This window comes from Monodon monoceros, unplaced genomic scaffold, assembly GCF_005190385.1.
Source record: "Monodon monoceros isolate NGI ecotype Baffin Bay Population unplaced genomic scaffold, NGI_Narwhal_1 Super_Scaffold_8, whole genome shotgun sequence".
Taxonomy (NCBI): domain Eukaryota; kingdom Metazoa; phylum Chordata; class Mammalia; order Artiodactyla; family Monodontidae; genus Monodon; species Monodon monoceros.
The window spans coordinates 62,781,434-62,807,973 of NW_021703785.1; the positions used below are offsets into that span (position 1 = coordinate 62,781,434).

Consider the following 26,540-nt stretch of genomic DNA (forward strand, 5'->3'; position numbering starts at 1 on the left):
CTGCGTCTGCGTCTGCGTCTGCGTCTGCGTCTGCGTCTGCGTCTGCGCGTCTGCGTCTGCGCGTCTGCGCGTCTGCGTCTGCGCATCTGCGCGCCTGCGTCTGCGCGCCTGCGCGCGCGCCGCCGCCGCCTGGGTAGCACCGCCCCTTCCTCCGGCTCTACGGCTCCGCTTCGCATTTTCAACACTGACGCCTGCGCCCTTCTCCCGCTGCCGGGTATCTAGAAGGCAGGGTGGAGTGGGCGGAGCGGGCGGCGTGGAGAAGGTTTCCAGCCTGCATTTGCTTAGACTTCCCCTAGCCAGACGCCCCTCGAGGTTTCCTAGACTTTGACGCGTTTTGACGAATCGGCTATTACAGAAGTGATGAGGGCCTGTTTAGAGACTGGTGGTTGAAGAGTTTCAGAGAAAACCGACCTTATATAAAGCAAAGAATCAGGTGTTGAGTGTGGAGCATAATTCCAGTGTTTCAGGGTCCTTTTCCCTTCTCCTTCTTATTCTGGGCCCTGGGCTTGCCTTCTCCCAGGTAAAAGCCTCCCTGCTCCAGCACCGAAGAATTACGTAAATTTTCTGTGCGCTCGTTTTCCGCACCAGGTTACATTTACAGGTGCCGGGAGCGGGCTCCAAAGGAGCAGCTTTTGTTGTATCCTGTGTCGTGGCTCAAGACCTCCATCTCCTTCGTATAAAATACAGGGCATCCAATTCAGTTTGAATGTCAGATAAACAAAAAGTACACCTAAAGTAGTTCGTGTTATTGTTACCAGAAGCTGGGGGAGAACTGGGAAAGTTTTAGAAATAGATGGTGGTGATGGTTGCAGGAAATTGTGAATGCAGTTAATGCCACTGTAGTGTACACATAAAGTGGTTAAAATGGGAAATTTTATGTTTTATCACAGTTTTTAAAAATTAATGTAATATACCAAAAACAAATGGGTGGGTTATATGGTCTGTGAGTTTTATTTTAATAATGCTGTTAAAAAACGATTCGTTGCCTATGTGAAATTCAACTTATGTGGACATCCTGAATTTGTACTTGCCAATTCTGGCAACCTTACTACGGTGGAACAGAGAGCCTGCCCCCCGCCCTCCCAAAAACGGACTGAGCGCCTCCCATGCAATTACATATTCTTCGCCTTGCCGCGCGGGGGCGCTGTGGGCGGCGCGGGCTCCCGGGTCGTGGCTGGGTCTGGCCGCGGCGGCGCTGTGGGCGGCGGGCGCCCGGCTGGCGCGGTCTCTCTGCGGGTGGGAGGCGGGGCTGCGCGGCCGCACTTCCGCATGTGTGTAGGCGCGGGATAGGGCGGGAGGCTTCGCCGGCATGGAGGATGGCTCCGCTCCTGCTGCAGCTGGCGGTGCTCGGCGCGGCGCTGGCGGCTGTAGCCCTGATTCTGGTGAGGAGAGGGGTTGGGGACCGACGCGGGCCTGGGCTCACTGCTCTCCGGGAGACTCGGGCCCCAGGCATCCTCTCCTCCGCGCTGCCGGCTCTTGGGCACCATACTTCCTCTGAGCCTTGACCCCAGAATTTCCTCTGCTAGAATTTCACACCCCCTTTCTTCCGTTCTTTATGTTTACTTTAGAGCTTTATATCCCTGCGTGCCCAGAGCCTAGTACTTGTGTTTACTGGGACATGCCCACCCTGTCTTATGTCACCCCCTGGTCCCCGGACTGTGCCCACCCGCCCTCTGAGCCCCGACCTCTCCAAGATTTCCTCCCGGGTCTGCAATCGCTGTAGTTCTGGCCCCATCGGGAAGGTCTTGAGCCCCCAGAAAGTGTGTGCTTTCCAGACACTCCCTTTCCTGGTGTAGTTAAGCAAATAGAAAGTGTTGACAGCACTGACTAGAGCCGTCTGTTACAGATTGGATAAATCAGCGGATCAGGAAGACCCACTAGGGACATAAAGGAAGACCAAGATAGACAAGGCCTGGTGTTATCATACGCCTGGGGGTCGTTATGTCCTAGAATTCAACACCCTAAGCTTGCTGCCTCTAGAAGAGACAGTACAGGGGAATTCAAACTACGATTTTCTTTGCCATTACTGTGGAAACACGGAAACATTGTAACACTTGCTGATCCATAGGTAATAGGAAATGTGTTAAGTGAACTTTCTCCCATATAATTGGAATGGGCCTGCCTCTAGTTTGTAAATGGAGCGTTTTCCACTTCCTTGACGTTAAGGTTAGCAGCCTAGATAGCATTGCCAGGAAGGACACTTTGCCATCTGACCAGAATGTATGGCTTAAAAGTAGTGTAGATAGAGAAAAAATGGTGTATCCTGACTTCTTTAGGGTTTGTGTCTGGGTGAGAGAGGAGTCCTCTCTTTCCCTTAGTAGTATATGGAGATTTGGGGGGGAGGGAGGTTTCAGGTTTTGGGTTGGGCAGAGCTTGACAGAATCCTAGACTGAATCTGCCTTATGTTGACTGTGTTGCACAGATTTAAATGTGTACGTTATGAGATTGTACTGGAAGTATTTGATCCTATTAGCCGGAACTGGTTATAAAAGCTGTTATTTATTGAGTACTTACAGTATGTTGGGTATTGTATTCAGCATTCAACAGGGATTATCTCGTTTGATCTTTAAAACAGTGCTGACAAAAATGTTATCATTAGCTTCCTTTGACTGGTGAGGAAGCTGATGAGCTGGTATGCAAATGTCACCCAACTAGTGGAACTTTGTTTTTTTTTTTTCAATGAATATATATGTATATTTGTGTATATACACACACACACACACACACACACATACATACATACATGTATCTCCCCACTGTCTCCTCACCCCACTTCCTTTCTGAATTACTTTTGAAGCAAATTCAAGGCATAACATTTTATCCGTAAATCTTAAGCATTTATCTCCGAAGATAGGACCCCCTTTTTAAAATAAAACCACAATAAGGTTATTGCAGATTTTTTTAACATTGTTCAGTGATTTCAAATACTGCATCAGTTCAAATGCCTCATGTATGTGTTAGTAAATTGGTTTGTTCCACTCAGTATTCACACACACTTAGCACTCGATTGGTATGTCTCAAGTCTCTTAAACTATAACAATTTCTCCTCCCTTTTTTTCCTTTTCTTTAATAAGCGGTCATTTGTCCTGTAGAATTTCTCACAGTCTGGATTTTACTAATTTTATCCCTTAAGTGACTTAACATCTTACTCTGTCCCCTGAATTTCCTGTAAACTGCTAGTTACATCTAGAGATTTGATGAAATGCATGTTTGTTTTAATCAAAAGAAGTGTGTGAGTGATGCTGATTACTTCCTTTTGTGTCGTATCAGGAGGTGTGTTAATCTCTGATTTTCTTTGGTATTAAGAGGGATTCTTGGGTTCAGGAGTTGTTAGCTTGACCCACCGATTATAAAGTGTGTCATTAACCTAATGGTTTAGCAGTCATTGATGATCACTGCCTAAATCCAGTATTTCACTGTGGGTTGCAAAGTGGAATATTCTGACTGTATCATTCCTTCTTCATGTATTACCTGGAATTTTATAATGAAAAAAATTTCATCCTCAGCTATTCGATAACGCTGAAATATCTTTCATATATAAAAGGTAAGATAAAAGGCAAGTTTTCAAAATAATGAGATGGTTCCCTGGCATCTTACAAAGGTGACTAATTTTTTATATTTAGTATCATTATGAATCCGTGATATAAAGTTTTTCATGTGTTTTAATACATTGCATTAATTATTCTTTTTGATGCTTAAAATTTCCCCCTCACAGGCCAATGGGAGCCTGTCAAGTTGGCTACTTTGTCATGATTGTTGGTAGCCTCCTTGCTTTCCCGTCTCTGACCACCATTGTACATTTCCTGGCCTGGACCTGAATCAGCCATTCCTCTTAGGAACATTGGTTACTTTTAGTAGGAAATTGAATTTAGAAACCACAATCTGGACACGAGGGGTGCAGAGCAGGAACTCTTTAGCCACTAGTCTGGATACTGCCCTCATATTCATACTAATCAGAAGCATATTCAATTTCAGTATGTGCCCAATAGAATATTATAAATGCTCACTGGAGTACAAATGAGTAGCATTCCAAAAGTTGGTAGGTTGATTGCTTTGAAAGCAGAAAGTATACCAATGGAAACAGTGTTACAAAGAATGGTTATTTCCAGGGCTAGGTCCCTACTGAATATGGAAGGGGGTTATATAATGTTAGCAGTGGGATGGTGCCTACAGCCTACAAGTTTGATACCTGAGTCCAAAACATAGTGTATTCTGAATTCAAATCTGGGATAAGTATCAAGAATATATTCTTAAGCACTACTGATCCCTACTCTAGGGGTTGGGGGACTCTTCCCTTCCTACGCTGGGTCAGCGTGGTCTCAGATGGGAGGTCTGCCCTCACCCACAAGCTCTACCTGCAGTGTGTCCTTGATCACATAGGCTCCAAGTGGGATGGGGCCTCGCTGTGTGTGTACCAGGGATTGGGAGTTCAGGGCATCTCAGAGTAGATGGCACTTCTGTAATGACTGTTCCCTTTTAGATCTGGGGTGACAGAGGCTGGGGAATGACAAGTGAGAGGAGACAAAGAGCCTCCTAGAGCATTAGGGAAAATGCTTAGTTAGGGGAAAAAAGGACAATAATAATCAGTTCAAAAATAGGGAACTGACTGGTTTGAATTTTGAAGTCACCTCCAGACCATTGTTAATGGACTAAAACAGTAAATATTTCACCTCAGGGTGAAAAAATCATGTAAATGATGTATTCTAATGTAGCAAATGTTTAAAAAGGTCAACATAACACAATTTCTTATTCACATATCTGCCTTTAGATTTCCTTTGTTGCATTTATAACTGCTACAGAGATGCCACACCTGCATCGACATGAAGATGAGAAGTTCTTCTTAAATGCCAGAGTCCAGAGGGAAGCCTTACCCAGCATACGGGACTCGCCTACCAAGCAGCTTTCTGTGGTCGTGCCTTCATACAATGAAGAAAAACGGTGTAAGCCCTACTCGATTTTTTTGGTAAGGGGTAATTTGGGAAGAAAAGGACATTTAAAGTATGGACTTTGCCGGAACGTTGATACCTGTGGGCTATGGAGCATGCACAGTTGGTAGTTGTAGTTTAGAAGAGAAAGAATGAGTGTTAGCAGCCACATCAGGTCTAGGGCTGAAGTGTTCTAGGGGAGTGATGAGCAAGAGGTGAACAGAAGACAGACATTCCAGGTGGAAATGGCCACTGGGGGGCAGTCCAGGAGGGACTTGTTAGGTTATTCAGGCATTTTCCATATGCAAACTGTTCTGGGACTGGGAAAGTTATTTTCAAAAGCAATTTTTAATATATATTTTTTTCTTTAAGTGCCTGTAATGATGGATGAAGCTCTGGGCTATCTAGAGGAGAGACAGGTATTGTGTTTTCTCGTCCGGTATGGGGTCTAATTAAAAGTAGAGCAGGTCATCAAGCTGTGGACCCCAGGCTAGATCCACTGTGAGAGGCAGTGCCATCCGTTCTCGGGCCATTGTGGTCCTGGCCTCTGTGCTCAGCATGTTGCCAGCCGTCAGCCATTTGCAGGCAAGCCCGAGAGCACACTCCCTCCAGAGCAAACAGGAAAGCTGATGTTCCTCTTACGGACTCTCCCTCCCCACTTTGATCCTCTCTTGCCTGATGATATACTTAAAATTGAGTGGTAGTGTGTCTGCAGACTTTGTATGACAACACAATGCTGTTTTTGCTTTTGTGACTTTTTAAGTAAGATGTTTATTTGAAAAAGACCTATAACTAGAGTGAAATCATTTTGTATGTCTTTATTATTCTGAAGAGTCCCCCCTAATTTATTTTCCTCTGCTTTCTCTGCATAAAGAGAAGAAAAGTAGCATGTGCCCCTCTTTTGTATCCACTGCCATTGGAATCTCTTGGGAGAGTTTAAGAAAATAAGTAAGATTTATGGCTGTTTCTTTTTTTTAGAAAACTCCTTGTTTTGATTTACTTTGTTTTAGGTTTTTTTGTGTAAAGGGAAAAGAGAAGATTCATCGAAAGAGGGAAAAAAAGAGGAAGAGGACTGAGCCCTTATTATATTTGAGCTTCTGCCTCTTCTATTATGTGTAATCTGCACACCAGCCACGTGGACTAGGTTGTGTTATTTGTTTTGCGAGAAAATAGGCCCAAAATGCTAACTTGCCCGAGGTCATAAAGCTAAGAAGTGGCACAGCCACGTGGAACCTGCACCCCTGACTTCAGACCTCATGGCTTTGCCTTGTATACCTCGTAGCCTCTGAGTGGTGCTCAGGAGGGCAGCCAGGGGAGCACGGGAGGCCCATGGAGATTTGGTCTGTGTTCACCTTCAACTCCCTCCCAGTCTCTGATCTCCTTTATGTCCTTGGCCTTTTTCCTTTATGTGCTTTGTGCACTTATATCTATGTTCATATTTATACACATCAACACTAAAACAATTGTTTCTTTTTTTAAATTTTTTTTATTGAAGTAGAGTTGATTTACAGTGCTGTGCCAATCTCCGCTGTACGGCAAAGTGACTCAGTTATACACATGTAGACATCCTTTTTTTAATATTCTTTTTGATTATGGCTTATCACAGGATATTGAATATAGTTCCCTGTACTGTACATTGGGACCTTGTTGTTTATCCATTCTAAATGTAATAGTTTGCATCTACCACCCTCAAACTCCCAGTCCATCCCACCCCCCCACCACCACCTTTGGCAACCACAAGTCTGTCCTCTATGTCTATGAGTCTGTTTCTGTTCTGTAGATAGGTTCATTTGTGCCATATTTTAGATTCCACATATAAATGATATCATATGGTATTTGTCTTTCTCTTTCTGACTTACTTCACTTAGTATAATAATCTCTAGTTGCATTCATGTTGCTGCAAATGGCATTATTTCATTCTTTTTTATGACTAATATTCCATTGTATATATATACCACATCTTCTTTATCCATTCATCTGTTGATGGACATTTAGGTTGTTTCCATGTTTTGGCTATTGTGAACAGTGATGCTGTGAACATAGGGGTGCATATATCTTTTTGAATTATAGTTTTGTCCGGGTGTATTCCCAGGAGTGGGATTGCTGGATCATATGGTAATTCTGTTTTTAGTTTTCTGAGGAACCTTCATACTGTTTTTCATAGTGGCTGTATCAACTGACACTCCCACCAACAGTGTAGGAGGGTTCCCTCTTCACACCCTCTCCAGCATTTATTTGTAGACTTTATAATGATGGCCATTCTGACTGGTATGAGGTGGTACCTCATTGCAGTTTTGATTTGCATTTCTCTAATAATTAGTGATGTTGAGCATCTTTTCATGTGCCTACTGGCCATCTGTATGTCTGCTTTGGAGAAAGTCTGTTAAGGTCTTCTGCACATTTTTCAATTGGGTTATTTGTAAAACAGTTGTTTCGTAACTTCCTTACAACTTTATTAGAAATCTTGATGGCAGTCATGCCAAATTGTGGTATTTTATCTTTGCTTCTTGCAGAAACAAGATCCTACATTCACTTATGAAGTAATAGTAGTTGATGATGGCAGCAAAGATGAGACTTCAAAGGTAAGTAAACTTGCTTTTAGAATTGCCAACAGATGGAGTAATTTGCAAATGTAAAATCATATTTCCGCTTGTCAGAGAACCCTAAAGGTGTGCCAGATACTCTCCATTTAACATAAGTGGGTAGTAGAAAAAGCAGAGAGATTTCATATATGGGAAGCTGGAAAATATACCTGCCTTTCCACTGCTCCTTGAGACCAGGGAAGCTTGGAAGGTCACCAAATAGGGAGAGAGTACACATAACAACAGTTCACCTTGGCTTCTGGGGAACCCTCTTTGCCCACTAATTTATGGTTCCTTTTATTCTAAGCATAATTCTTTTCTCTATGCTCCACCTTAAATTATGGTTTCTAAAGTAGTCACGCAAATAGGAAGACACCTTCATATCCTCCCCTGGGGATTGGGTATGTCCTTTGGCCTACCCCACAGTCCCTTCTAGATTGACCCATGGGGTGACAGTATCTTAGGGTTTATCCTCTCTCCTTCCTGCATTCCTAGACCTGTAACTGCTGGGCCCTGGTGCATTAATCCTGCAGTAGTACATGTATTAAATCTTGTCAGTGATCCTGATAAATTACTCTCCAAACATCAAAGTATTTTTGTTATTATGACTACTTCACATTTTGTTTTTTGACACTCATGTTTCTGTAATAAAAGATTCACTTACGGTGCTATTAATATTCCTGTTAAATGGCAACATAATAGATCTTAAATATACAGGGGAATATCTGTTCACCTGATTATTCATCAGTTATGATTTTGGTCAACTCCAGCTGTGCAGGAAGCGCTGGACACTGGCTGGACCCCACAGGTACACGCGCCTGCCCCCTGGTATAAGGAGCCCCCAGGACAGTCAGGCAGCATGGCTCCAATTTCTGTAATGCAGGTAAAAATGGAGCCAAAGAGAAAGATGCTGAAAAGAATTTGAGAGAAAGAGAAGTGACTTTTGAACTAAACCTCTAAGGGTGATAATGACTAGGAACATGGAGGATAGTATATTCAAATTGAAAAATATATATAATGTAAACAAAGGCATAGAGGGCTGAAAGTATTGGTGGATCTGTGTTAGGAAGAGTAGGTGCTGCACTTGGAACAGTATGACTTGAAAGATGAACACAAACTGTCCCACAGGTTATTAGTATATGAAGGGAGTGGTGCAGAAAGTCAGCATCGGGCATCTACTGCTGAGATGACAGAGCAGCCTCAGCCCAGCTGAGAAGAAGCAGCTTTTCCTGAAGAGTATTTCCTTCAAGGCCTTTTGCCATGTGAGTCTCAGGCTGCTCTCTGGAAGGATCCAAGAGGGAGAGGTTCGCACTTGTTCCCAAGGTTGGGAGAAACAGAAAACTTGAAATCATAGTTTGTAAAATTTTTTTTTTTTAAAAAGAAAAAGAAACTCTTTTCCCCTAAGTTGAGTATTTATTATCTTCCCGTAACACGTTTCACTCTCCGAGGGGTCTGGGAAAAAATTTAGATATAGTTCTTGTTCTTAAGGAATTTTAAACTAAGGGGTAAAATTTATGCCAAAGTACAGAATAAGAGAGTATTGCATTTGTGCAGAGATATTTATTATACCCTCAAACAACATAAGATGCCAGAAAGGTAAGCATTCCATGTGAGCTGAATTCACAAATGGTGAGCAAGTGTCAGCTGCTGCCGTGTTCTGCAGGGCATACTGTGAAGTGTCAGTGTCTGTATAAGCCAAGCAGGTGGGCCTCAGTGGTGTTTGCTTCCTTCACGCCCCCTTTAGAAAGAGCCCTCATCCTCGCCTGGTCAAGTGCCTCTCAGTGCACTCAGCTGCATGCCCAGTGACTTCATCCTCCTGGTCTGGGTCTTATGATGACTGTCATGCTTTCTGCCACCCCAGAATAAACGTCAGCAACCCAAATAAATGTTCTCTGAATAGACATTTCTTGAGCCATTAACATGAGTCAAGGAGTAGGACTGGTGCTAAAATACAAAGATGGAGCCCTGCCTCTGCCTCCAAGGACTTCACATCCAATACTGGAGACACGCTCCAGAGAAATAGAGCACAATGTGTTCGATATTTTCATCAGTTAGAAAGTGTCTCATGAGGGGAGCTTATGTAACAGAAGGTGTTTGATTATCTCATACGCCAGAAGGTCTGGACATTGTTGTTTCAGCATTTGGACAGTGTCAAGTGGCTGGATCCACGTCTTTTCAGTTACCACACACTCCCTCATCATCAAATGGGCACAGCTCCAAATACCACTGATCCTGAGGCAGTTGAGACAGTCAGGACATTAAGAATTCTCTTGTGTGCCTCTCTCCTTTTATAACCAGGAATAAAAATCTTCACAAGAAGCTCCCACCCTCCAGCAGACCTCCCCTAGAGTCCATGAGCCAGAACTTTGGTGACATGGCCACCTTTGCCTGCAAGAGGGGCTGGGAAAGTATAAATACATGGTAAAGAGGATTTGGACCAATAATGATTCATCTCCTAGGACTGCACACACTGTCACTATGCAGACTGGGGCCAAAGGAGCAAGGAAGGAGGTGTTGTTTGTTGGGTAAGCAGCTAACAGTGCCACCACAGTCCTGTAATAAGAGTATGTACAAAGCACGGTGGCTACTCTTGTTCACTGAGATTAATCAATTCCAGGCTGTGTGTCAGGCACTAAAATATTAATGCTTGGGACTTCCCTGGTGGCACAGTGGTTAAGAATCCACCTGTCAATGCAGGGGACACAGGGATCGCCCTGGTCCAGGAAGATCCCACATGCCGCAGAGCAACTAAGCCCGTGAGCCGCAACTATTGAGCCCGCACGCTCTAGGGCCCGCATGCCACAACTACTGAGCCCACACACCTAGAGCCTATGCTCTGCAACAAGAGAAGCCACTGCAGTGAGAAGTCTGCACACCGCAACAAGAGTAGCAACAAGCCTGCACGCAGCAACCAAGATCCAAAGCAGCCAAAAAATATATATATATACACATATATATATATACATATATATTAATCCTTGGCTTTAAGTAGCTCATAGCCAAGTGGGGAGGGGCTACACTATAGTTCATTACTAAATGAGTGGTGCAGAGTGATTTATAGCAAATATAGATCACTGTTCCATGACTTTGATTATTAATAATAATGAAGTCAGGAAAGTTTCAGGCATCCCAGAGTCTTGAGCCTGTTCCTAGTGGGAAGGCTCTACATATCTACAGATGAGAGAACTATCTGATCTACAGATGAGAGAAGTAACAGTTGAATGGGAAAATGCATTAGGAATACTTATTAGAATTATACTTTTTCTCTGGGGAAGGTGACGATGGGCGTGGAAGCTAGGAAGAAGAAATGGTGTTTGAGCTGAGTCTGAAGACAGGAGTGCAAACACCAGATAAGAATAGCTTCACAGGGGTTTCCCTGGTGACGCAGTGATTAAGAATCCACCTGCCAATGCATGGGACACAAGTTCGAGCCCTGGTCCAGGAAGATCCCACATGCCACAGAACAGCTAAGCCCGTGCGCCACCACTACTGAGCCTGTGCTCTAGAGCCTGCGAGCCACAACTACTGAGCCCACATGCCACAGCTACTGAAGCCCGCATGCCTAGAGCCTGTGCTCCACAACAAGAGAGGCCACCGCAATGAGAAGCCTGTGCACCGCAACAAAGAGTAGCCCCCGCTCACCACAGCTAGAGAAAGGCCACACACAGCAATGGAGACCCAATGCAGCCAAAAATAAATAAATTAAAATTAAAAAAAAATAACTTCACAACTGCCTATGGAAATGAGCCTCAGAGGCAAGGGGTGATGAAGAGGTTCTGCGGAGGGTGATGTGGAAAAGCAAAGGGCATGAGCCACACCCCAATGGCTTGAAGTCTAAATGAGGGACAAAGAGATGTTGATAGCAAATACAGATCACCATTTCATGACTTTGATACTAGATCAAAGAGTAATGGCAGTCGCTTAAGATAATAGTGAAGTCAAAGGAAAATGTTTAAGATGCTGGAGTTTTGAGCATATTAGAGGCTGAGGACCCAGAAAAGAGGAAGAGATTGAAGATTCAGAAGAGGACAGATCGTGGATGATTATCTGCTGAGAGCCAGGAATTCGAGTGAGAAGATTTGGGGAAAATGGTCTAGAATACAAACAGCTTCTCTGGGGAATAAGGTCAGTTGCTGACAAGTAAACAGGTCATTAGGCAGTATTGGGAGCCCAATCATAAATGTGTACCAGGGCTTCCCTGGTGGCGCAGTGGTTGAGAGTCCACCTGCCGATGCAGGGGACACGGGTTCGTGCCCCGGTCCGGGAAGATCCCACATGCTGCGAAGCAGCTACGCCCGTGAGCCATGGCTGCTGAGCCTGCGCGTCCGGAGCCTGTGCTCTGCAACGGGAGAGGCCGCGACAGTGAGAGGCCTGCGTAACACAAAAAAAAAAAAAAAAAAAAAATGTGTCCCAGTCAATTAGAGCATGGGTTTTATTTTTACTTTTTCTAGCAGCTTGGTAGCCTAGGCAAAAAAGTCAAGAGAATGAGAGATGGCCACTGCCTGTTCTGGTGTTTCCTCTGCAGGAAAGTGAATTGTGACTTCGACCTAGTAGGTCAGTGTCGGATCTTGGCACCAGGAATTCAACAACTCCTCTCGGCCACCAAAATGTACGGTGGGTATAATCTAGTCACAAGGAGAGGGCAATTAGAATAGCAGTGTTTAAGCCAAAATCAGAGACCCAGTTTATATTGCTGTCTTGGAATTCAAATTTATTTTATTCTGACTTTTATATAATTTGACAGGTAGCTTTTAAATATTGCCAGAAATATGGAAGTGACAAAGTTCGAGTGATAACGCTGGTGAAGAATCGTGGGAAAGGCGGAGCTATTAGGATGGTAATACCTAATTTCAACATTTTTATTTGAAATCTAAAGGTATTTTGAATAACCTCTTTTGCAGATTACAGTACATGTATGTCCTACAGCCAGCTAGTTAAATACTAGTCTTTCAAATTAGTGGTAAATTGCTTTTAATAATAACTTCATGCATATATGTACATATAATATCAAATTAAAAAATACCATGCCATATCTATAACATACTGGGTGACTCAGGAAAATGTTTATCTTATTCAAAGTTGAAAACATTGCCCTCTGTCTCTTATGTGTCTTTGACATAGTTACCAGATAATAAGATTACATGATTTTTTGCAGTTTACAAAATGCTTTCATGTATTGAGTTTTACCTATATGAAGGTGCTATGCAAAACATGGTAGTGTGAATTAAGATAAATCTGGGACTTCCCTGGTGGTCCAGTGGTTAGGACTCCATGCTTCCACTGCAGGGGTCTGGGAACTAGGATCCCCAAAAACTGCACAGTGTGACTGAAAAAAAAAGATAAATCTGATATGGTCACTCCTGATGTAATTTACAGTCTAATACAAAAAGTGATTGTACTTATGAGAGAGGCACAGATGAGGTACAGTAGAAGTTCCAGGAAAGAAGAGGTTACTTTCAGCAGAGGCATATCAGGTAGGAATCAAGATACACTGAAAAAGATCTAAAAGCAAGATATGTGAAAGAAAATCCAAACAACAGTGCCTTAAATGATGTAGAGGTTAATTTATTTATTTTGTGCCTCCAAAAGAAGTCTAGATGTAGGCAGTGCAGGGCTCATTCAACAACTCCGTGTCCTCAGGAACCCAGCTTCCTGCCTCTTCGCTCCCTCTTCCTCCTGCCCACCTGCATACAAAGTGACTGCAGGAGCACCAGCCATTACCTCCCCATTCCAGACAGGAAGGGCAGAGGGCAAAAGACGCACGCCAGTTAGTTTGTCCCTTCTAAGGAACTTTCCCAGAAGCTCCACCCAGTGACTGGCCAGAACAGGGTCACGGAGCCACCCCTATTTCCAAGGAAGGCTGAGAGATGTTTTTTCTGACATTTTCATTCTCGGCCAAATCAGGGTTTCATTTGTAAGGAAGAAGAAAAGAATAGGTATTAGGTAGGTAACTAGCAACCTTGGGCACATGAGTAAAATAGCAAACTTCACAAAAGATATGTCCCTGAAGCCAGGCCTCCAACGATGGTGAACACTGGCTTCCACTTGCTGACTGATTATTTTGAGCTGGACAGCAAAAATTTACCACTTCAACATAATTATCACATTTAAACCTCCTCACATCATCTCATTGAGTTAGGTCCTATTATTTTGATTATATAGATGAGGAAATTGAGGCATAGATAGGTAAAGTGACTTACTCAAGGTCACATAGATATTAAGGCAAGATTTGGATTGGGTTGATTTAACCATGAAATCGTGCTCTTCACCTCCCTGATCCCATATGGAGAAAGATTTGAGAGAAGAGCATGCCAGTCAGCAGAGCAAGAAAAGACAGAAGTAGGAACTCTTGGGGTATGTACTAGAAGCAGTGAGTTTTCTCTGACAGGGTCACAGGATATGCAGAAAGGAGAAAAAGAAAATAAGATTGATGCAATATCGTGGGCTTTAAATGCACCCATTCATTTATTTATTCAGCCCACATCTGAGTGCTCACTAAGTGCCACGTACTTCATTAGAGATGCCAAGATGAAAGATACCTGTCCTATCCGTAGGGTATCATAGTTCACTAGTGTTATAAATGCTCCAGTATAAATGCTCTGGGAGAAGCAGCAAAGACTTCCCACAGGAGATAAATTCTGGATGGACTCTTGAAGGAGGATTAGGAATTCTCTAGGCAAAATTCGAGGCAGGGAGCTTGCAGAGGAGAACATGGACAAAGACACAACAAAGGAACTTCTGGTGGTACATGAGGCTTGACTTTAGAGATACGCTGGACGGTTATGTGGGTGTAGATCACAGACTTTAGGCTAGGGGCTGCTAGACTTTCACCATTGACAGAGTGACAGCAGCCAGCGCAGTGGTGTAGGCAAGGTACCATGAATATTTGGATTATGATGGTGACACAACAGAGGAAGAGGAAAAGACGAATATGAGAGGTATGCAAAGTGAGGTAGAATTGTGTCAGGTGATCGGAGAGAGCAGTGAGTTACCAGTAAGTAGCCTTGGGTACCTGAGAGGGGGAGGATGTCGTTAGAGAAGAGGTGAAACACTGGAAGAGGAGCTGGTTTAAGAGACAATATGTTTAGTTGAGTTTGAGCCATACTGAGTTTGAGATGCCAAGTAGTGGTATCCAGAATAGCCTGGTGGAGAGGGTGTGAGAGTCATCCACATGTATCAGCTGAGAGTTGAAGCCATTCAGTTGGCAAGGAAGAGGGTATAGAAGAAAAGGAGGGCCAAGAACCAAGCCTTGGGGCAAAGAGGCACATGAGGAAGAAGAAAAATCAGAAAGAACGGAGGGGAGAGGGTGTGACTGAATGGACAACAGTGGGAGCAGCTAACTTAGACTCTTTCCAAGAAGTCTGGCAGTGAAGTGGAGGCCATCCAGATAGGATGTGAGAGTAGCAGGCATTCAAAAGCCCCCTTTAGAAAAAGCGATGAGGTGGCTGAAACAAGTTTGAGGGCAAAGGCAATTTTCCATTACTATTGTGTAACAGCCTACAGTTCAGCCTTATCATGTATCATTGAAATAGTCCTTTATTGTTTTTTTTATTTCAAACATATAGCTACAGATTTTGTGCCTTGTAATGTTTACTCTTTTCCAAAACTTGATAAAGTTTATAGATTAAATATAACATTTTTATTTCTGCTTTTTTACCCATATTCTAACAGATATGATAAAGAAAATTATAGATACTAATTAGCCTTAAACTATACAATAATTGGTCAAATTTCTGTCTAGATTTGTATACATACATCTTATCTATAGCCACACTGCTGAGTGACACAAAGCTGTATTCTGTATCAAACCATAAATATATTTACACTTAAGACACACTGTATTTACTCACATGCACCATGAAATTAAGAGTTGATGCATAAATCACTTTTTGGCCTTTTGGCTAAGATCAAGTGAAGAGTTGATGCATAGTTTATTTCTGGGTGAAATATACACTCGTAGAGCCATATTCTGCCCAAAAGACCAATCAATTCAAAATTGAATGGCATGATTTAGCTAAGTGTCAGATGCTTCAGATAACAAAATAACATTTGAATATATCCATACTTTCTAAATTTTAGTGACATTCCACATTTATTTATTTAACAATTTAAGATACTTTAGATTCCATAATAAAAGACACTGAAGATCTATCATGTGATAGATGGTGCATGTCATAGCAAAGCTATCTATGTTTTGTTCTTCATATGCTGCTGTAAGGAACCCCTGATCCCTTTTATGCAGCATAATCCATATACAATACAGATATAATATTTATGATAGGTATTTTACATTTTTATTCTTACTGATGCAGCATATCTTTAACTTATCCAAATCTATTTTCTTATCTTGATATTTTCCAAGGCATTAATAGTATGACTTCACAAAGTTTTAAAAATCATGAAATAGACATTAGCTACTTTTGGAAAGATCTTATCAATGTAATTTGCGTTCAGTGAACTTCGGCTTCTTTCTGCCATTTCATACCTAATATTTAATTCTTGGATATTTTAAGTACAAACTGATATGTCACCGAATTTAACAAACTGATATGTCACCAAATTTAACCTTGATTTTAAGCAACTTTCTTTTCTTTGAAATTTTTAAATCCAGGGTGTATTCAGTTCTCGAGGAAAAAAGATCCTTATGGCAGATGCTGATGGAGCCACAAAGTTTCCAGATATTGAGAAATTAGAAAAAGGACTGAATGATCTACAGCCTTGGCCTGTGAGTATAAGAATATAGTTTAAACAATATTCATTAAAGAATAGAGGGGGTCTAAAGTAAAGTTAAAATGATATTTACCTGTAAGTTAAACAATTGGGAGATTTTTTTTTTTTTTGGTGTGAAATTCCTGTATACAGTCCCACAGAAGAGCTAATATTTTATTATAAACATTTGCTGATTTTCTGAGATTCACTTGACAATTACTTATTTAATATTCTGTCCGTCTCTCTCAATTTTAAATTGCTTTACTTCTACCAGAGTTTTAATATTTATCATGCATATTTAGCTAAGTCTTTTATTTAAAAGCATAGACTGAGACTTCTGGGTAAAGATGTGAAATGAAACTGGATCACCAGACTCTTGTTTTTGATGAAACAAACAAAAACAAAACACAAGCAGCAATCTCTCAAAAAAAGATTATGTGTAAGTTCGTGCCATAACTTCAGAAAGTGGAGGTTGACTTTCACTCAGTATAATACATTCGACTTTCATCCAAATTGCTATGTATATCAGCAATTTGTTCCTTTTAATCACTAAGTAATATTCCATTGTATGGGTGTACCACAGTTTCTTTATCCGTCCAGCTGTTGAAGGACATTTGGACTGTTTTCCAGCATTTGGCAATTATGAATAAAGCCAGTATCAACATTAGTTTAAAAAAAAAGTAGAGGTTGAGGAAAGAAAGAAAATCTTGGTGCCATTCCCACCTCTTAAAAGCCATTTATAGAAAGAAGATGAATTTATCAAATTCTGAGCGTTTTTAAAAATATTCCCAATCTAGAAAGAATCAGACTTCAAGAATGAGTTAGCACCCATAGACAACCGTATCCCAGGATTCTAGCAGAAGCGGAAATTGCTAGGGCTCGCCATTGTCCTGGCCTCAGACTGGGTTTGGGTTGATCACAGATCCACGTGATTGGATCCATTCCTCAGAGGAGTGTACCCTTGTCCTTGTACAGGGCACGACAAAATCTCACAACAGCAAGGAACCCAGATAACCCAGGAAAGCTACATAGAGCTTTAGGGTGCTCCCCGCCACCACCAAATATAATCCTCAGGCCTTGAGACTCTAGTTCAGAAGGGAAAAATAGGTATCACGAAAGGTAGAAGTTTATCAAGGAGAATTCGCCTGTACTGTACAAGAGCTGCCTATGTTAATCATGACAAAATGAAAAGAAATAAATGGCAGCTACACCAACATATTACTACAGAAAAAGAATTAAAGAAAGTTTCATACAAAAGGAAGATAAACCCCATCTGAAAGGCAGTGTAATCCAAGGAAAAGGATAAAATTACATAAGAGTATTTTTGCTAAAGAAATAATACTTAATGAAAGTAAGAATTCAGCAACACAGGCAATTTGAAGGTGAGATGACAATTGCAGATTTAAGAAAACAAATTGAGGGCCAAAATAAGATCAATAAATGGAACTATCCATGAATGAAATAGACCAAATTTAAACCTAATTATTATATTTGTTAAAATATTATTATATATTTGTTAAAATAATCCCTGATCATTCAAAAAGTAAACAATTTAAAACACCACACATAGAAAACCTATTAAAGCAAAACATCCAAAACCCAGAAAATTTAATAATAATTACAAAAATTCATCTCATATTTCTCTTCCTAGGAATAAATATCTATTTAATTTCATAGCTTGTGAAATATTGTTTCTTCCTCCACCATCACCCACTCCCGTTTGTTTTTTCAAGATACTAAATAAATTAACTAATATCATTCTTAAAAGAATTAGTTTTGCAAATATCCCTTTTACCTGTGCTATTCAAAGCAGTAGCCATTTGTGGCTATTTAAGTCAATTAAAATTAAATAAAATTTTACTTCTTCAGTCTCACTGACCACATTGCAAATACGTGTGGTTAGTAGCTACCTTATTGGCTGACACAGATGTAGAGCATGTCCAAAATCAAAGTGATTTTGGACAGTGAAATTATTAAATTATTATTGGATATGTTACATGTTCACTCTTACTAAAAAAAGTATGTCTTTTTTCATCTCTTAGTAAATCATGATAAGCTAAAAGAAAAGTCCAACTGGTGAAATTCTTGGGTTTGATATCCTAGTTCTCTCCAGAGAATCTACGGAGACTTGATATATTTCTCCCGCCTTATTTCTCTACCTTGGGGACCCAAGAGTGGGAGGGAGAGTGGAAGGTGTCAGATTGTTAGCTGCCTATATGTCATTCTGTGGTGGGGCAAAGAAAAGTTAAATGATTCAGCCAAAGTCAGGGGGTGAACCAAACCATACACTGGAAAAAAAGTCTGAACCTTCCTCTTGTAAATCCAGGTCCTCTGAAAAGGAAAGGAGTTCTGATGTCATCTTTTTTTCTAATCCTAACCCAATTTACTGCATTGTTACTATAAATGTTGAGTTTTTGTTTTGTTTTTTGTTTTTTTGTGGTATGCGGGCCTCTCACTGCTGTGGCCTCTCCCGTTGCGGAGCACAGGCTCCGGACGTGTGGGCTCAGCGGCCGTGGCTTACGGGCCCAGCCGCTCCGCAGCATGTGGGATCTTCCCAGACCGGGGCACGAACCCATGTCCCCTGCATCGGCAGGCGGACTCTCAACCACTGCGCCACCAGGGAAGCCCTATGATGTATTTTTAAATCCCCTGGAGCTAGTCCTTCGTCACTCTTAGAATTTTCTCGGCTCTTCTTCGTTCTTTATTTTTCAATATTAGCTTCCAGATCAGCTTGTCTAAATCAATGAAAAGTTATTTTTATGTTTTCATTGGTATGGCGTTAAATTTAAAGATTAGCTTAATGAGCATTGCCTTTTCAGTGCTGTCAGTGCATCCTCTCATCCATGGTCATGGCATGCCCTCTGTGGCTGGATTTTTTTGTTTCCTTTGGTTGCATTTATATCTTTCCTTTATTTAGATCTTGCCACATTTCTTGTAAAGTTTATAGATTTTTCTTATTGATGTTATAAATACTGTCTTTTCTTCCATTATATCTTCTGATCACTGTTTGTACATGTGAAGGCTAAAATATTATATATATATTCATTTTGTGCCCACTCATCTTATTACATTCTCTTATTGTTTGTAGTAGGTTTTCAGTTGATATTCTTGGGTTTCCATAATGTAATGATTATATATAAAATCATACCATCTACAGATAACCCTTTTCTTTCTAATACTACTACTTTTTCTTATAATTATATTGATACAGTATTTTCAATTAGAAAAATCACTTAAATATATGACTTGAAATAATGCATGCCCCTTATATTTAGCCCTGAATAGTGTCATCTTGGTAAATACAATTAGACTTGTTTAAGTTGTACATATTCTGAATTCCTCAGTAAACCTTTAAAGATATTTAATGTTACTTTTTTAAAAAATAGTTTCTAAAAAATGAGATATTCACATTGAAAATAAATATTTTTATTAATGATACTTATTTCACTGCTTTCTTCCTCAGGATCAAATGGCTATTGCATGTGGATCTCGAGCTCATTTGGAAAAAGAATCAATTGCTCAGGTGAGGCTTTCATCATGGATCAGTTTTCTCCTTTTTTACATATACATTAGCATGAGATAAGCTTTCATACTTAATCTCATAAAGATGAGGTTCCTTTCAGAAGAAAGGATTAGCATATTCAGGAATTGATTTTTTTTTTTTTTCATGAGTATACAGGGAGGATGTAGACTTCACTTTGATTTTGGATATAAGCAGCTCTTTTTTTAAGACACAAAGAGAGTCCCCATTCAGTTATTATATAAGGCAAATTTCTCCAAATGATCCATTTTTGAACCTATCAACTTGCCTTTAGTTTTTCTCATGTCAGCACACTTAAGTACTATATTTTAAGCTTTATTCAAAGTTTAAATTTGTTTTTAACTGTTCCTCTTAGAAAAGCATTATACCTTCAGATTTGTAAAGTTGTACTGCCCTTTTTAGTATATTCAAAAAAATCACTGAAGACATGAACTTCTTCAGGTTGTAATTTACAGATCAGGCTAAGAAGCTGGAGTAACTTTGAGGAAAAAAATATAATAAGGAACTACTCTATGCAGTATTTTTTATTTTAATTATTTTTTCACTTGAAAACGTAGACCTAATGTATCAAGCTCCGTTATTGTCCATTATATTCTTAACAGTTCATCTACTAGATTGGTCAAGTAGATCAAGAATAAAGCCATATTTTCAGTGCAAGGTCAAAATTGTCTGGGGTGTTTTGTTTGTTTGTTTGTCTTTTCTTTAATGCATGTTCTTAGGCCAATCCCAGACACTAAGTCAGACTCTAGCCACGGGACCAGGAATGTGCCTTTTTAACAGTTTCCCAGGTCACCCTATGCATACCAGAGTTTGAGAACCAGTGGAATAAAAGATTGAACCTTTCCCTTAGTGATTCTGAAGTAGGACATGAAAATATTCTCATTTTTTTCCCAAGATATACTGATGGCAGAGTCATAAAATCCCTTAAGGATTTTTCTCAAATGTGGAAACCTGAACTTCCCTTTTTTTGTTTTTGTTTTTTTTTTCACGGTACGCGGGCCTCTCACTGTTGTGGCCTCTCCCGTTGCGGAGCACAGGCTCCGGACGCGTAGGCTCCGCGGCATGTGGGATCTTCCCGGACCAGGGCACGAACCCGTGTCCCCTGCATCAGCCGGCGGACTCTCAACCACTGCACCACCAGGGAAGCCCCTCCTTTTTTTAAGAAATAAATAATTTTAACATCTTCAGCATCTAGTCCAAATGTAACTCTATAACCCTATGGACTGTTATTGGTGTTTCAAAAAGGTTAATCTGTTAACCATAGAGAATCAAACTCCTAGAAATTTAACACTGAAAGAGTTTAGAGATTAGCTAGTCCAACTTCATCACTTTACTGATACAGAAGAGATAAGGAAAGAAAAAGTGCATGTGCGAAATGTTCAGCACATTATTTATCATTGTGAAATACTAGAAACTATAAAATACTAAATCCCAACACTAGAAAGTGTACATATTTCCCCTGGACGAAATGTCATGCAGTGATAAAATAGATGATAATGGAGACTGTATAATCATGTTGGGAAATACTAAAATATTAGGTTGTATGGAGAAAAAACAGTATGATATTGTAAATACAGTATAATTGTGTAAAAAACACTTAATGAAAATAGACTGATGTTAATTTAAGGGTTTTGTGAGTAAATTTCGTCCTTTTTTAAAATATATATATAGATAGGGGAAAAGAGGATTATCTACTTGAAAAGGAAAAAGGGTTGGAGAAATAGGAGGCAGTAATTAGGAAGCAGTTAAAGTAATCTAGGCAAGAAATAGTTGGGACCTGTATTGTTGGTGGCAGTAGAAAAGAACTGTGGTTTTTGATTTTGTTTTTAACGGTGCAAATTCTCTCACTTAGAACTTCCATTGGTTGAAAACTCTTTGAATTTTTTTCCAGAATAGTAAGATGAGGCTGTGCTATGGTCTGAACCTTCTTTTACCTAGTGATGCTTTTAACCAGTCATCAAGGGATCTATTCCAGGATCTATGCGTTTATAATTTACCTTGTCATCTATCCATCCATTCCTCCATCTGTAAAACTTAGTTACTGACATAGTGCTTTTGGACCCTACAGAATTGGCTGCTACTCTAGAAAGAAAGGGTAAACTGGTCCACTGACTAGAGATCAGCAGTTGTCCTCTGCAGATGCTACGTATAACTCCTGCTACTCAGGCTTGTAGTTCAAGTCCAGGTGATTCTCACAGAACTATACCTGTCTTATAGAAGGTCATCTCCAAGGGGCAACACAACCATCTGCCACGTGTCCAAGAAAGTGCGGTGTGGCCTTCCACTTCTCAGCCATTAGGGTGTTCTCTTAATGTGCCATAGGTAATATAAATCCTGCATGGTGATCGATCTGTGGACAGTGAGAAAATTATAAAAGTATTAATTAACCAAGATAGTAAACAGCAACTTCAGCAGCCTAACTGTGTAGTTTTCAGTCTTATCTGTCCTAAATACCTTTACACATATTCTCAGTTAATCTTACCATCTGTTCTGTTGCTCTCTTGGGAGACAAACATGCATGATACAGCACCATTGGAGTCTTTCAGGCATCCTTAAAAGTGTTCATATGCCCATGTGTTCTGTATAACAGTTAAAACAGTCATGTTTATATTGTCTGGGTATTCTCAAACTTTCATTTTTAAATGATTCAATATAGAATCCATTACTGTTTGTTTGATCTCTTTAGATTTTTTTTTTGAAGAGTCTGCTTAAGTCTTAGGACTTCTTTAACTTCTCTTTTTAAGATAATAAAATTACCAGTCAGCTTTAAATTTACCTGAATTCCTTGTTTACACTTCATAAACATTAGAGATGATTGTTAATATTAAAGCAGTGAATGTTTTTAAATATCTACTTCAGAAGTTCATATGCTATTCTATGACTTTGTTACCTTCATTTAACTAAATAAGTCTATCCTGTAGTATGTTTTTAGATGTCTTCTAAATTCTAAGATATTTTGCCAAGTTTTAAAAATTAAAGAAAGTTCCAGTTGTTTGTAGATTATATTGTTATGCTTTTCAATATGTTAGAAATCAAATAAGTTAAAGTCCTCATGTGAACTCAACATGTTTCTGTTTTTTAAAAAAATAGCCATTATCCTAAAACAAACAAAAATCTATTAACATCCAAGCAAAAGCAGTCATGAATATTTTCATTTGGTTACTAGTAAGCTCATCTAAATCATGTTAAAAATCATTCAAGGAGAATAGTTTATAGGTATTATTTTTCTACCTTTTTTTTTTTTTTTTTTTTTTTTTTTTTGTGGTACACGGGCCTCTCCCTGCTGTGGCCTCTCCCGTTGTGGAGCACAGGCTCCAGACGCGCAGGCCCAGCGGCCATGGCTTACGGGCCCAGCCGCTCCGCGGCACGTGGGATCCTCCCGGACTGGGGCACGAACCCACGTCCCCAGCATCGGCAGGCAGACTCTCAACCACTGCGCCACCAGGGAAGCCCAATTTTTATTTTTCTATCTTTTGATTTCTGTTTGTTCCTTTCCTAAGCATAAATGCTCTTTTGGAGGTTTAATCTGTCAACCAGTATTTATTGGAAATATTTTAAATGAAAGGCACTGAGCAAGCTGTTGTGAGATTCCCAAAGTATTTTAAGATGAGGTTTCTGCCCTATCTGCTTAGAGAGGTAAGACATACTTACATCAAAACATAACTAACGATTCTAGGTGATCAGTGATAAGTGCTAGAGCTTTTCAAAGAGTTTGTTTTATGTACCCTATAGATAAGTATTTTATTCTTCCTTCCCTTCTTGCCCTATTTAATACACAAGTGAAACTGTGGTCAGGAGGTTAAAGTGAGCTTTCAAGCCTTCTTCCCTTATTAAAAGCTTTTATTAAGTTTCTGTTACTTCCTGTACCAAACACTTGGTTAAAGGCTTTAATATTATCTCATTTAAACTTTACCTTTGTGAGGCAGGCATTTTCATTCTAGATGAGCAAAGTGGGATTTAGAGAGTGGAAGTAACTTGTTCAAGGTCAGCCTGCTAATCATTTTTTTTTAATAAATTTATTTATTTTTGTCTGCATTGGGTCTCCGTTGCTGCATACAGGCTTCCTCTAGTTGCGGCGAGTGGGGGCTACTTTTCGTTGTGGTGCACGGGCTTCTCATTGCGGTGGCTTCTCCTGTTGCGGAGCACGGGCTCTAGGCACGTGGGTTTCAGTAGTTGTGTCACGCAGGCTCAGTAGTTGTGGCGCACGGGCCTAGTTGCTCTGCGGTATGTGGGATCTTCCTGGACCAGGGCTCGAACCCATGTCCCCTGCATTGGCAGGCGGATTCTCAGCCACTGCACCACCAGGGAAGCCCACAGCCTGCTAATTATTAATGGAGCCAGGATTCAAATATAGGCCTGCTCAGCTCCGTGGCTTTTCTCCCATCATTTTTTCACTGTTGAGTCATGATTTTGTTCCATGGTGATAGAAAAAGACATGTGAATGAAGAACAGTACTAAAGATTACAACAATGAAAAAGAAAATCCAAAAGGAGGGAAAGGACTTTTATTTAGTAGGATGAGATATTAAATATTCTGCATAGACTTTTACTGGTTTGCTTATGTGCATATGAAATATATCATTCCATGGGTCTATTACCATAATTATAGAAAACTCTAAGAGATCTTATATTTTTTAATCCTAAATATGAAAGTCTTGAATTCAGTGATAGTTAATGATTTTTTTTAAGTTTGCGTTGTTTAATGAATAATGAAATATGTGTCATGTATAACGACTAATAACAATAGTGAATTCTCAGATAGGATTAGACTACTTAAGTTTAATATCCAAAGTATTAAAGAACTTTCCTGTTAAAATATATTTAATCAGAAATATCTGTCATAGTTAGAGACACTGGGTTTTTGTTTCAAAGTCCTTTCTAGTCTGTGACACTCGGCTGTACCTCTTCTATCACATCCTCATTAGCTAGGTATCATACTTCAGGTTGAAATCTTAGTGCTTCATTTTTCCAACATATTCTGGTAACTCACCTTTTTTTGAAACTGAAATGTGTTTGGGGCACAAAATATAAGGTGAATGAGATGTTCTCCTGGCTCAGAGCAGCCCTCCAACTGCTGTGGTACATTTCTGGTGCACTGAAGCCCTGACTCTCACAGGCACTGTGATTCTTCTTGTCTGACTCCACCTCCAGGAAGTGAGTAACTACTTTTTTAGCCTCTGTCCAGCTCCAAGCATTAGGCGTCCTCACAGTTTCTAGAATAGACTTTGCCCGTGCAGCTAATGGAACAATGGCATTCATGTGTGAGATCTACCCAGTCAATTAAGTATTAAGTTGCAGTTGTCTACAGCCAGGTGTTTTCAATGTCTCCTTTATAGATAAATAGAAAAGTCATTTATATTTTGTCTTTGTTTCAGCGTTCTTACTTCCGTACTCTTCTCATGTATGGGTTCCACTTTCTGGTGTGGTTCCTTTGTGTCAAAGGAATCAGGGACACACAGTGTGGGTTCAAATTATTAACTCGAGAAGCAGCGTCACGGACGTTTTCATCTCTCCACATTGAACGATGGTAGGTTCCTAACCGGAATGTGTCTGGTGTATCTTATACAGCAGTTTCTCCAGGTAATGGGCAGCAGCCCTGTAGTCCCATAATGAACATCCAGGTTTAAACAAAATTGACACTTATATATGTAAACTTAATCTGTACCCTTACTGGTTTGGTTCTTATTTATCTCAAACCAAACATAGGGTATAAAGTTATATATTTACCTTAATTGTAGACAGTATAAATTGAGAGGCTTGAAAACATCCTGTTATCTTAAGCTTCCTTTTTTTCCTTCAAAGAAAAAGCTCAGACATATCAAAGCAGAAGAGGGTACCCACTCTCTCTTCTTTCCTTTCTTTTGCAGGAGTAAGTTCCCTCTCCTGCCTAAGACCAATCCTTGGACCTCTGCATCCCCTTCCACCTTCTAACAACCCAATCCTGTTCACTTATTTTCTCTCCTGTGTATTTAGCCTTTTCTCTCAACCACATCTTTCCCATCAGTTTTTTCAAGTTTAAATTTCTCTTGCCATTAGAAAAACACCTTCTCCATTGACCCCTGCCCCCAGCACCCCTTCAACTCTAGCCCTCTTTCCTTTCACAGTGAACCTTTTCTTGGAAAAGTGGTCCATATTCACTGTCCCCATCTTCTCGCTTCCCGCTCACTCCTCACCCATCCTCCCATCTAAACATCTAGTTACCCTCCTATGATTAAATCCAATGGTCATGTTTAAGATGACGACTTACCGTCTCAATGAACCTGTCAGCAGCATTCGGCCTCTCTTTGTCCCAGACCTCGCCTCGGCTCCCAGCCTTTTTAGGGAATAACAGTCACATAGAAGCCTGAAACCTTGGAGTCATTACAGCCTTCCCCACAGCCCCTCCGTATATCCAGCCCATGACCGAGGCCTGTTGTTTTGAGCTTTTATGTCCCTTCATTCCTCTTCATCTTCACCACAATCCAAGACATCAGTTCCTATGCTGCAGTCCAAGGGGACCCTTCAGAAATTAGAAGTGATCAGTCAGATGCACCTCTTCTGCTTCCCATTGCCTTTCGGTGCCTTCCAAGGCCTTGAGAGGGATACCAATAGGCAGTATCAGCATTGATATTACGGTCTGGCCCACCTGAGTCTCCAGGTGCGGATTCTTCCTTCTCACCACCGACTGCCCCTCCGTCAAGGTCTCCTTATCCTTCAGATCTTCGTTAGGACAACCTGCCCTCACTCTCTGTACCAGATCAGATGCCCCTGATTGTATGCTGCTGCAGTGCCATAAGCCATTCTC

The 26,540-nt window shown here is 40.6% G+C and overlaps 1 protein-coding gene across 3 annotated transcripts in view; it reads left to right on the plus strand.

The window, feature by feature from the left end:
* The first annotated feature begins 1,262 nt into the window (after positions 1-1,262).
* ALG5 (ALG5 dolichyl-phosphate beta-glucosyltransferase) overlaps positions 1,263-26,540 on the plus strand; it is a 33,352-nt gene continuing 8,074 nt past the window's right edge. Inside the window, exons 1-8 of one of the 3 annotated variants that reach the window (XM_029210342.1) lie at positions 1,263-1,382; positions 4,769-4,940; positions 5,298-5,344; positions 7,439-7,507; positions 12,252-12,344; positions 16,119-16,232; positions 19,680-19,739; positions 25,132-25,283. In XM_029210342.1, the coding sequence (XP_029066175.1) occupies positions 1,317-1,382; positions 4,769-4,940; positions 5,298-5,344; positions 7,439-7,507; positions 12,252-12,344; positions 16,119-16,232; positions 19,680-19,739; positions 25,132-25,283 (773 nt within the window). In that variant the 5' untranslated portion in view covers positions 1,263-1,316. Of the gene's footprint in view, positions 1,383-4,768; positions 4,941-5,297; positions 5,345-7,438; positions 7,508-12,251; positions 12,345-16,118; positions 16,233-19,679; positions 19,740-25,131; positions 25,284-26,540 lie in introns of those variants that run through there. The other 2 variants (XR_003791748.1, XM_029210343.1) reach the window with 2 other exon arrangements.